This window comes from Balaenoptera borealis, assembly GCF_965194805.1.
Source record: "Balaenoptera borealis genome assembly, chromosome: 18".
Taxonomy (NCBI): domain Eukaryota; kingdom Metazoa; phylum Chordata; class Mammalia; order Artiodactyla; family Balaenopteridae; genus Balaenoptera; species Balaenoptera borealis.
Window position 1 is genome coordinate 79,630,427 of NC_138877.1, and position 12,169 is coordinate 79,642,595.

The following is a 12,169-nucleotide window of genomic DNA, read 5'->3' on the forward strand; positions in this document are numbered from 1 at the left end:
TCAAATAACACAGGGCCTCAGGAGCAGCCCTGCCAGTCTGGGCGACAACGGGGCAGACGGAGGAGGGAAGTGTCTCCATGTTTCGGGGGCAGGAGGTCTTAAGAGTTTCTAAAAGTTAAATTCATTAAGTCATCAGAACGTGCTGTTTGTTCCCACTTAGAAGCAGCAATATGCAAGGATATAATTCATCTGCTAAAAATGTTCTCAAGCCCAAGATAGCTCTTTGGATGGACCCGTACAACCCGCAATTCTAAGCCTGAGGGTGGGCCCACTGTCAGCACCGGCTCCAGAACCGCTTACTCTGGTTGGGACTCCACCCGGCTTTGCTGTGCTTCACCCAGACTCACGCCACCGTCCCCGCCCGCCTGCCTGCCAGGGCGGCAGAGGCCCCCCTCACCTACCCACTCCCTCTCCCGGAGACATGCTGTGACCACAGGTGCCACCACTTCCTACCCCAGGGTGGGGTCCGGGGCCAGCAGGCCTGGAGCTGGTGGGAAATGCAAATCACCGCCCCACCCTCCCCGCCTGGGGCGACACCTGGGCTTTAACAGGCTCTCCGAAGCGTTCCTACACAAGCTGGGGTTGAGGAGCATGGACTTGTTTCTTAGGCTGCAAACCTCTCAGTCTTAAGGCTTAAATGCTTCCCTCTCTCACCTGACCCCTCTCTTCCTCAAATCTAGCAACAATGCTTTCTAGGTCTCTGATCTCTGTGAACAGTTACTTCCACCCCCGTCTTGAGCCTCTTTAGAAAAAGGAAGATGGTAAAAAAAAGCTTCCCAAATATTTATGCTCTGAAATCCTTGATTTGTCCTCTTTTGTTGCACTATATACTGCCCAGCTCATCTCGACTTAAGACAGTCCTCACCCACCTCTCAGCCGACAAATAAGTCTATGTGCTCTGTCATTCCCGCTCTGCCCCGGTCATCACGGGCATTTAGGGACCATGAGCCCGTAACTGCCCCGGGAGCCCGTTCCCCTCTCAGGCCGAGAGAGAGGATAAGGATCGAGCGAGGGCTCCCTCCACACAGAAGCAACTGTCAGCACCAAATAAAGCGGCAGCGGACGTTACCAGAGCGACTTCTCCACGATTTTGGTCCTGAACACCTCCTCCTGGTCTAGGTTCACGGTGCAGTAACAGTCTCGCATCTTGTTTGGCCCCGGGTAAGTGGGAAGGTTTTTGGCTTCACCTAAAAAGCAAATGTAAATCTATCATCAGTTTAGCCTGGAATTATTTAGTCTCCTTGTTAACCAGACACCTTTCCCAATGACGGATTCATTTCACAGCAAGGCTCCTGCTCACTTCTGCACGTTCATTAGCTCTTCATCAGGTCTCGGTCTTCTTGCCACCAAAGCGCTGATGAGAAAACCATCTGTACTGTTACAATGCAAGGTAACATATACATTAACCTCTAAAGCAATGGATTCCTATAAAAGTAGTAATCCATTGGCCTAGGAATTAAGGATTGTTTCGTTTTACCCACATTAGTCCCTTTAATATTTTTAATGTTTAAATTATGGTAAGATACACAGAAATGAAAATGTATCCTCTCACCCACCTTCACACATATAGCTCAGCAGCACCCACAGTTAACTCTATTCACACCATGGCACAATCAATCTCCAGAACTCCTTCACCTCGTAAAACTGAGACTGCACCCACTAAACAACAAGCCCCGTTCCCCCGCCACCACCCAGCCCCTGCCGCCCACCTTCTGCCCAGGGACCTCACAGAAGTGGAACCACACACTGCCTGTCCTTCTGCGTCTGGCTTATGCCACTGAGCACAACGCCCTCAAGGCTCATCCACGTCATGGCCTGAGACAGGATTCACTTCTTTTCCAAGGCTAACGTTTTGCTTATCTATTCAGCCCCCAGGTCCCTTTTTATTTTGAATTTAATTTGATAGTATTAGGTCAAAGTTGGCGCAATAATTAAGAAGGACTCTTCTTTTACTGATGAGTAAGCTACGAACTCCAGCTGTTCAGAAGCCGGTGAGGAGAAGTCTGGGCGGGGGGGACCAGCCACGGGCCATGCCTCCCCAACATGCGCTGGAGAAAAGGGAGGAGCTGCCAACGGCCCCGTGGAATCCTGGACGCCATGTCGCCTTTGATCTTGGGTCTGACGGAAGACCATTAGCGAAGCCGCAGCTGCTGGACCCTCTGCCGGAAGCGGGGAGTGAGCTTGGGCTGCAAGTCCAAGCAGCCCCTTTGCTTGTGGACCGATCGGGAGCAGAGGGGCTTGCGGCCGGGCAGGAGAAGCCCCCTCCCTGGAAGGAACCCCCACTAACGAGCTCCCGCCTCCCAGGGGCCTCCTGTCCCCCGGCTGGGCGTTTGCAGGCACCAGACCCGGAGCCAGGAAGGGGGCCGGGGCTGAGCACCCAGCACCCACCAATGCAGCCCAGGCACGGCCGACACCTGTTAGTACCACCCAGGGCCGCACTACCTCCTCTGGTTAAAACTGAAGGAAAAGCAACAACAACAGAAAGCAACCCAAAACCTCAGCGCTCAGCCCCAGAGGAGCCACGCCCACACCCCACAAACACACTTGACGCCGCTCTCGGGGAAACACGCAGTGGGCAACTTCCTGCTGCCACCTCCCAAGGCTGGAGGTGAGCTTGACGGGCGCCAAGTCTTTCTCTCAAACTTCTCAGTAACCTTCTGGCTCGGGACGGTGGAGAGCAGCAGTTAACAGAAGTGGCTCAGTAACTGGGTGGATGTTTTCTGGGCCAATAAATTGAGTGTTTTGAGGCTTCCTAGCAGCCCCAGCTGTGCTCTAAACAGGCGGACCCGCTGCACACGCAGCCGGGACACCGGGCCTCTCCTCTGGGCCTCGGCTTCCCCAACCGTAAAAGCAAGACAGCACACGCCTCCCAGCCTCCTCTAACTCAAAAGGTTCTAGGAATTTCTCTTTTGGGAATCATCAGGGAGTCGTCAGTGACTCTCAGATGGTGAAGAAAAAGAAATAACAAATGAATTGTTTCCTAGGGGTGCGGTTATCCTCACGGCACCTCACGCCGCAAGGCCCCGGGAAGCGCCAGTCCAGGAAGAGTCAGGCACAGAACCACGGACCATCTGAGAAGGGGCGCGTGATCCCTGCCTGGCTTCGAGCCCGTTGTTAAGTGTCCAAAGACAGACTTTCCGATGGCTCCTGGCAGATGTGAGCAGTCACGTGTGCACACACAGGTGCGCGCAGGAGGCATGATGACCCACGTCCAAAGGGGCCCAGCGTCTTCCCGCCCGCTTTCCAAACTGATTTACGTTCACAAATCTTCCCCCTCAAACAGCCCGGCTCTGCTGACTTTCCAGCTGACACCTCTAGGATGTGACCCTATTTCCTGCTGGAACTTTTTGTGCAACAAATGAGATATTTAGCTGCAAGTTTCTGTGTTTCTTAAAAGTAGAAAAAACTCTTTTTTTTGAAAGTCTTATTGGAGATGGCCATTGGTGGAAAACACAGAACTGGGATTTTTTTTCTGTTTATTCTCAGAAGAACCTCAGAACACAAGCAGCGGCAGCTGACACTTCTCTTCAAGGACAGAAGAGACGGACGCGCCTCCCCTGAACAATCGGGTTAACAGCTGCGAGATGCTGAACTACCTTGTGTGGCTGTGAACGTGGCCTGGCTCCCCGCCTCCGACCCCTGGCCCTGCCCAACCCCGCTGGTTACGGAAACATCCCGGTTGCTATGACAACGGCGACACCAGAGCACCGGCAGGCAGAGCCGAGCCAACGTTAACAAGTGGCTCAGGCCAGGAGGGCCGGGAGTGGGCCGGCACCCCGTCCTGGCCGCGTCGTCTGCCCAGGGTCCTCCAGCTGGGGACCCCACCGTGGCCCAGGGGGCTGGGCGGGGCGTGTCCCAGCCACACTCAGAGCAGATGACGTCTCTTCCACGCGTGTTACTTGTGCCAAAGGCCAGAGGCCGCTCCCCTCCCTAGATGCAGATTAGGGGCCTTTCGTCTCCCTCAAAGGAGAGGAGAGCCATGACCCTTTCTCCAGTATGTGGAAACATTTACCTAAGAAGGTAAAGCCATGCCTCGTATACATTTGTTGAATGACTGGATGGATAAATGCCTGCAAGGAAAAAGGAAAGTAAACTCTGGTTTCAGTCTACGAGCCAAGTCACATTTTCATATGCCTCCCTGCTGTTATCCACGTCTCCAAAACGTACACCGTTCACCCACCAGAACTGTCTGCTGGCGGATTTGATACAGACAGTAAATTGGCTCCCAGTACCATCTCTGAACACTGAATTTACTAACAGAAGTGAAAGGTAGCACTTAAAAATCGGTAATGAAACAGCACTGAAACAGCAAACCTGTTTCTGATTACAGGCGTCACACTCGGGGTGATCACAGCCAGAGAGCCCCAGACCCACAGGCAGCTGTGTCTCCAACCTGACCCGGTGGAGGGAAGAGCCACGTGTGCATGCCCACGCCTCCCGCAGAGCTGTTGGCGGTCTTCGTGGCACCCCTAGGTTCTGCCCTGACGAGGAAGCCCACTGCCCTTGAGGGGCAACAACGCTGTCTGCACCCCAAGAGGGGTGTTGGAGGTCTAACCAGCCTGGGCACCGCACGTCAGCCCGCTCACCTCCGAGGGGCTCTGTCTTGTCCGCTGCCCTCGAGAAGAGGGTCCTCAACCACCCCAAGAGAGACTCCCAGCCGTGAGCCTGGGGCCTCAAGTCTGCCACGTCCACGGAGTGTTGGAACTTTGCTCTTCCCTACTCAGTGTGTTGGTTTTCACCTCAACTACAGGCCAACCTCTGCAATTAACACCTGAACAGGTACTCGAGCCCAGTGCACTAGTCCTGTAAAAGCGACCCTCCCCGGCCCAGGGCCTCTGCGCACAGAGGCAGGACACGTGCAGGAATTACAGCCCCCGGTGCTCCAGTCTTTACATGGGCTTTCTGGTCATTCTAAACACCTAACGGGTCTACAAATTCTGGCAGCCAACACAGCTCATTATACCTACATAAAAGCCTATTGGTCTCAAAAGATCAGTTTCATGATTAAAACATTCTATTTCCATGAATATATTTTTGACTGCTTTGCTATTTTACTTTTAGCACTTGATATTAAATAGAACAAAAGTCCGTAAAACCTGATGAGATTGGATTTTATATCCAAGTTACCAACAGCCTCCTCTACTGCACACTGATTTACAAGTCAGGAGAGCTCCAGGCTGAGCTGCCGGACCCCGCAGGGCTCGGCTGATGTCTGCCCCCGGGGAGGGGCATGACCATGACACAGGAAGATTTCCTAACATGCATCGCAGGTTTCCTCCAATTTCCAAAAAGAATAGGTGGCAACATGAAAGACAAGTTTAAAATAAGGCTGTTAAAATGGAAATTAAACGTTTAACATATGGTAAGAGGGAGGAAAATTACACCTATCCAACCCCACCGTGAGTGGTTCCGAGTTTCCCGGTAGCTAAGGAACAAATGGAAATATGGCGGAACACACATTTCTCACGATTTACCTAAAAATGAAACACACCAGCTCTCCAGGAGGAAACACCATGAAAAGAGGGACTGGCATGTCTTCCGAGAAAATTTTACAAAAGATGCAGAAACATGCTCAAGGGTTGCTTCTTTTCTGTCCTCAGCAGGTGGGGACTCGAGCGATGACCTGTGAGAATCGCTTGGCACAGGAGGGGACGCTGACGGCGGCCGAGGACGCTGGGCGGCCAGGAGTCCCAGGAAGAGCCCGGTGAGGCCCCATTCCGCACGCAGACACGACAGGGTCGCTCCTCAGGCCCGGGGATTGCGGGGCGGAGGGACCCCGTAGGAGCCTCTGGTCACCCCCTCCTCGCTGTGGACCCCACGGCCGTGCCTGGTCTCGTTTCCTCTCTGCGTCCAGCACGCCAGCAGCGCCGGGCAGATGATGAGCGTCCCTGAAATGTTTGTCCCAGGGACTAAAGGAGAGACTCTGTGATGAAGTGACCACGCACGGCAGCTTCTGAAGACACTCGCCAGAGACACGACGTGGGGACAGTCACAGCTCCTGTTCTGCTCCTCCGAGGGGGACTCCCGTGTCCTCCCTTTGCTCTGGGCTGGCCTCAGGGCCCTGACTGACCAGCAGTGACTGCCGGCTTCCTGGGAGATGTCCGAGCCACGTGCCTCCACCCCGGCCACTGGACACCCTCTGCGCCCGGAGCCACAGGCCAGGCCCTGGAGGCCACCGCTGGGGGGACAATGCAGGTGCCCGGACAACCCGGGCCCGCCTAACGTGCCAGCGCCCCACGCGGGTGACGGGCGCGCCGTGTGCCTGTGGGGCAGCCCGCCCGCCAGCTGCCCAGCACGGCTCCGTCCAGGCCTCACGTCCAGCCCAAATCCCCGGCCCCAGCGTTGCGAGATGTGAGAGCACAGCTGTGAGACGCTCTCGGGGCGCTCAGCAAAGCAGCTCTCCACCGGGCCCCTCCCTGCACCCGGCGAGGACTTAAAGGCGTGACTAACCCGGCAGCGGAGAGCCCAGGAGACACCCAGAGTCCCTCCAGGTGAGGAGACCCTGCCCTGCCCCCCTGCTGCCTTCTGACCCTGACTCAAAGTACCTCCGACTCTAATGGGAATAATGATGAAGTGCGGCAGCCGTGCCGCCGGGCGACACCCGGGCTCCGGCAGCACCGTCGACAGCTGGGCGAGTGCGGCTGGGGGCTGGACCGCCACCGATGACCGAGGGCCTTCCGGGCTGGGAGCTGACCCTCAGGTCGCAGCTGGGGGCTGGCGGTGAAGGCAATGCTCTCCCTACACGGTGATTTTTCAATTCTGAATTAGTTGACGCCATTTAAAACTGGTGATTTCACATTTTTCTAATTCAGGACTCCCACTCCTTTAGAAAACTCAGAAGATCCAGCGGTGCTGGGCCACGTCCCCGTTTTAACGGTCCCTGGCCGGGTCGGGGCAGCCCCTCGCAGGGGCACCTGCCCGCCCTCCTCATGTGCCGTGACTGTCAGATTCTATCTTGTCGCCGCCCAAAAGCCTTGTGGAAAGAAGTGCTGACAGGAGCCCCCGCTGCACGTGGTCTGCTCTTCCTGCCTGAGGCCTCCACCCGCCCTGGAAGCTTCCGTCTCTCCCCATGGCCCAAGCACAGGTCACCTTGAGGGACGGGAATTTCTGGCTGGATGGACGGCCCTGGAGGGCTTGCGGGGGTCCTTTGGGGCACAGATCTGTGGCACCCCTGCAATCACAAAATGCAGGGCTGGCACCACCTGCCGGGCTGCTCGGCCCGGTGCCCCGACACCCGTGGGAACCCCCCAGCTTCCGAGCCGGCGGAAAATGCCGGGGGTTGCAGGGGTTGGGTGGGCGTCTCCTCCACCCTGGGCTGTCCGCTCGCCCTCAGTGCTCCTTAATGCAGAGCCCGGCAGACCCCCTAAGGCAAGGGGGGCGGAGCACCTTAAACACTTCTCTGCTTGAACTGAGAAGGCCTTAGAATCTAAAGAAAAGTGCAGTTTAGGCTTCTGGACAAGAAAGAACGCCTATGGCACGAAGAACAGCGGTGGAAAATCGCCCATTTCTCCATGTTCAGACTGATTTTGTGGACAACAGCACAGCCCCAGAATTATTTAGATCTTCCATCTGAATTGAATTCAACCTATTCAGCACCGAAAAACACACAGAATATTAGCTAATTTTGCTTTTACTTAGAGGCTGGTCTTTTCCCATTGGGAAAAAAAAGCAAGTGCTCTTCTCTTGTGCTTTTCCAATTAAGCTAGAAATGAAAATAGTGTTCTTGGACAGTAACGCAATCCTGAAATAAAAGCTGTAAAATTAAGCCCAGGGAAAAAGAAGCCACTCGTTTCCTTTAATTTTAGAATGCTGTGGTGAATGGGTATTTCTGATTCCTTGGAACCTGAAAATTTGTGCCTCTGTTTAGGACATACTTTTCCACCTAATGCTGCATTTCTAAGGGCTGCTAAGGCCAGAAAAGAGTAAGCGGCACTTACTCTGCCACCCTAACCCTGGGGACACACCTGAGGGGCCGCGGGGGACGGTGGAAACGGGGCAGCAGGCACCCCAGCAGGCACTCGGGGGCACACGGCCCCCCCTCCAGGGCTCCCCTGGGGGCAGGACGAGAGGGAGGTGCGCTACGTGACACACACGCTCACTCAATCAACAGCACTGTCAAAGGTCCCATGATTGAGACACAGCATCTGACAGACGTGCCGGTCGCCACTGCCCCGTGTGCCGGGTACCCCGAGCAGCTGTGCCTCTGCTCTCGCCCCCGGCCTGAGACCAGCCTCGGGACCCTCCCCACCCGAGCTCCGGGCACCTGCGCCTCGTCCGGGTGGGAATTCCCTCCCGTCTCTCCTCTTGACTGTGAGCCCCTCGAAAACAGGAGCAGAGCCTGAAGAAGCTGGGGTCCTCCCGAGAACCACTGTTTGACAGACTTGAATACGTTTGTAAACTGCAAATCTCCCGATTCATTTTCACACCAGAAGATGTTAGTTAGCTGGTTACTAAGATCAATGAAGAAGCTTCTGGAAAACAAAGTAGGGAAAACACCTAAGAAATAAACAGGGATCAAGAACATCATTATGTGCGACATCACGATGACTAAAACAGCAGCTGAAGACTGTCGGAGCTTCGCCCCAAGTCAAGACCCCCTCCCCCCCCAGCTTGGCTGCACGGCCCCCCGTCCTCTGCTCCTCTGTGCTGCGCTTTCACTAACTGCACAGGAATTTCTAGGAGGTTATCAGTAAAGGCGTGCGGTCAGAATTTCAAGGTAGCTGAGAGGGTGAAGGAGAAAAAAGAAACAGAGATGGCAGGGATATTACTAGATTTTTTTTTTTTTTAATGAAACAAACTAAGGTGAGGATATTGTGGAAACTTCGGGAAGAGTGAGGACCCCTGCATACGAGCTCCACAAGGGCAGGGAGGCCACCCGCTAGGGTCCCTGCACATGTGGGCAGCGATCAGGAGGTGCCCACGAGCACAGACGACACAGAACAGAACACAGCCCTAGGGACGTTTCTGTGCTACGAGACCTGGATGTGAGGGGTGAGGAAGGGACCCAGAGGAGAGCCAGGAAAGGTGGGGACACCCGGGCCGACGCCTGGCAGTGGACACGGCCAGACAGCCATGCCCGCAGCCGGCCGTTGGCTGCGACAGCCATCCTGCACGTGCCTGGCAGGTACAGGTGTGTACGTGCGTGTTTTGATCTTTGTTTTTTAACAGATTTATCGCAATAGGATAGGTGGACCATAAAATTCACCCATTTAAAGTGCACAATTCAATGCTTTCAGCTCATTCACAGGGTTGTGCAACTATCATCCCTCACACCCCACACCCCACTCCCAGGCCCTGGCAACTTCGTTCCGCCCAAGGGTCCTCACGGTTTGACCAAGTGTCAATTCAGGGTTCAAGCTGCCTTCCCCTCACGCCTGCGGGGCCCCATCCCAGCTGTGGGAGCAGCTCGAGTGCATTAAAGGGTCCACATTTCAGTCCCATCCTCAGCCTCCTTCACAGGCTGCAACATGCCGGGTCCTGCTCCCGCTGGAGATTCGGGGTACACGGGAGCTGGCACAGCACCCAGGCAGCAGCGACCACCAGGCCGCGTGAGCGCCGCCCGTAAGGGGCCGGGCAGAACCCCCTCGGCCGGGGCTGCTCCGCTTCCCACTGAGCGACAGGTCCCTTCCTGGGACCGAGAAGGCAGCAACAACAAGTTCCCAGAGTTAGCCTTTCTGGCAGAAGGGCAGTTTGTAATTTTCATACACATGTATCGCATTGCCAAACAGCTCTCTGGAGCAGCGATTCACAAGCCTACCACCGCATTTGAAAACGCTCTTTCCCAGATCCTTGCTAGAACTGAGTCATCGAAATCATGCATCTTTGCCAGTCTGAGAGGTAAAAATGCTGTGTGTGCTTTGCCCTCTGTTTGTTAAGGGCTCTTTTTGAAGGACCCGATTCCATTCCATTTATTCGGGAGTTGAAGCCACTTCCAGCCTCTCCTGTCCCTCTTCTCTGTCCTCCGAAGGACAAGGTCCCCCAAACCAGCCCTGACAAGGCCAGCACACCCAGCTCTGACGGAGGCTGTGAAAGCAAGGTTTAGGGAGCTGAGATCTCCTTTGTTGTCAAATTCTGATTTTCCAACTGCGTCTAGATCCACCCTCCTGACTAGCCCTATAATATCCTGTGGTGCACGGACTGGAGGGGCTGAGACCCCCGCACGGCCAGACGTGGCAGAAGGTCCGCCCACCCTCCAGCAGGTCCCCTGGTGAAGGCCAAGGACCGTCACCTCGGGTTAAGGGCTGCCTGGCACCGCTGCAGTCCAGGTTTCTGGATTCTGACAGCAAAACATTCTTCATAGCTTGCATTAGTGTTATTTTGAATTCAAGGAGGAAAGACAATCTGGAAAATATGAATTTGGGGAAAGTCGCCAAGTGCAGTGCAGCCATGAGCCCCGCTGGTCTCAGTGAGCAAAGGAAGACGCCTGGCCTCCAAAGACCCCCACTCCACTGGCAGAGGAAAGATCTAGGTTCATTTTTCAGAAACAATCCACATACGACCCCACCCTGTATATTTTGGTACTATTTTGGCTTTTCTTTTTCCCACACCTTTCTCTGAAAGAGTCCTGTCTTGAACTTGAGGAAGAAAACACAAAGCGGTGCAGCCACGGTGGGAGGAAAAACTTAAACACAGAGTCACCAACCAGCCCAGCAATTCCACTGGAAAGAAGTGAAAATAGGTGCTCAAACAAATACTTGGGGACTTCCCTGGTGGCGCAGTGGTTAAGAATCCGCCTGCCAATGCAGGGGACACGGGTTCGAGCCCTGGTCCGGGAAGATCCCACATGCCGCAGAGCAACTAAGCCCGTGCGCCACAGCTTCTGAGCCCACGAGCCACAACTACTGAAGCCCACGTGCCTAGAGCCCGTGCTCCACAACAAGAGAAGCCACCACAATGAGAAGCCCGTGCACCGCAACGAAGAGTAGCCCTTGCTCGCCGCAACTAGAGAAAGCCCGCGCGCAGCAATGAAGACCCAACGCAGCCAAAAATAAATAAATAAATTTATTTTTTGAAAAACAAAAATACACACGTGTACGTGAATGTTCACAGCAACTCTATTCATGCTGATAACGCACTGTGTATCCTCCGTGTTGCCAGGGGGTCGGGATGAGACATGTCCCTATAGGTGACTCAAAAGCTCTAGAACTAGAGCAAGTAGTGGCACAACATGTAAACACACTAAATGCCGCTGAATTGTACACTTAGGAATGGCTAGACTGCTGAATTCTATGTTATGTGCATTTTACCACATTTTAAGCAAAACGAAGAAAAGCTGGTTACGGGTGTGGACAGGGCGGTGGTTGTTGAGTGTGACCGTGTGTCACTCACGGCCACGCACCTCCCCAGACCCTTCTCTGGAGAGAGAACGGGTGGGAATAAATAAATACCTCTTTTGGAGTGTACATTTGATTTCGTGGTTTTTCATTTGTACTTTTTTCTTGGGGTACAACGCACACTCAGCGAACACAGCTCCGTGAGTCTCCCTGCGCGCACGGCCGGGTAGACGGGGACGTTTCCGGCGCTCAGCGCGCGCTCAGGCCCCTCCCCACCCGGAGCCTGGCCCTCTCAGATCTCAACGGCATCTTCAGTTTGGCCAACTCTGTACCTCACAGAAATGGCGCCAAATCCATCAACCCGTTAGGGGTTGCAAAGTGGTAATAGTCTTTGATTTTGGTTTATAAGCTGAAGTAATTTTATAAGAGAGCCCCTCTTCTGCCGTTTACTGACCCGCTGGTGAGGTCCACACACCCAGGGTAAACACTCGCTAACTGCCTTTTATTTACCAAGTTTTCAAATAATGAATTAGCTCCCTGTTGTCCTCAGGTGGATAATTCGAGTTTTTTGTAATTTTTTTGCAACTATTGCTTTTTACTGAGATGTAATTTATACAGCATAAAATTCAACCTTTTGAAACGTACGATTCAGTGCTTTTTGGTACAGGGTTGCACGGCCGTCAGCACTAATGCCCAAGACCTTCACCACCTGAAGCAGCAGCGCAGCCCCGTGAGCGCTCCCGCCCCAGCCCCACGTCCACGCGCCCACCTGGCCTGCCTTCCCCAGACGTCTCGTGCGACGGGAGCGTGGCCTTGGCCTCGTGTTCCAGGCTCCCCCGCATGTGGCCGGTGTCAGGCGGCATCTCCAGGGTGTGGGCGCAGCCTCACCGGGACAC

At 54.5% G+C, this 12,169-nt stretch overlaps 1 protein-coding gene and 1 long non-coding RNA gene across 4 annotated transcripts in view; one reads left to right on the plus strand and one right to left on the minus strand.

Moving 5' to 3' along the window:
• RASA3 (RAS p21 protein activator 3) overlaps nucleotides 1–12,169 on the minus strand; it is a 91,519-nt gene that overhangs the window by 54,740 nt on the left and 24,610 nt on the right. For all 3 annotated transcript variants that reach the window (XM_082365873.1, XM_082365872.1, XM_082365874.1), the window contains exon 2: nucleotides 1,070–1,187. In XM_082365873.1, the coding sequence (XP_082221999.1) occupies nucleotides 1,070–1,187 (118 nt within the window). The remainder of the gene's footprint in view (nucleotides 1–1,069; nucleotides 1,188–12,169) is intronic.
• On the plus strand, nucleotides 1,195–8,785 carry LOC309615879. Its single transcript, XR_014237121.1, has 2 exons — nucleotides 1,195–6,491; nucleotides 6,813–8,785. It is a non-coding gene; the product is annotated as an uncharacterized lncRNA (long non-coding RNA).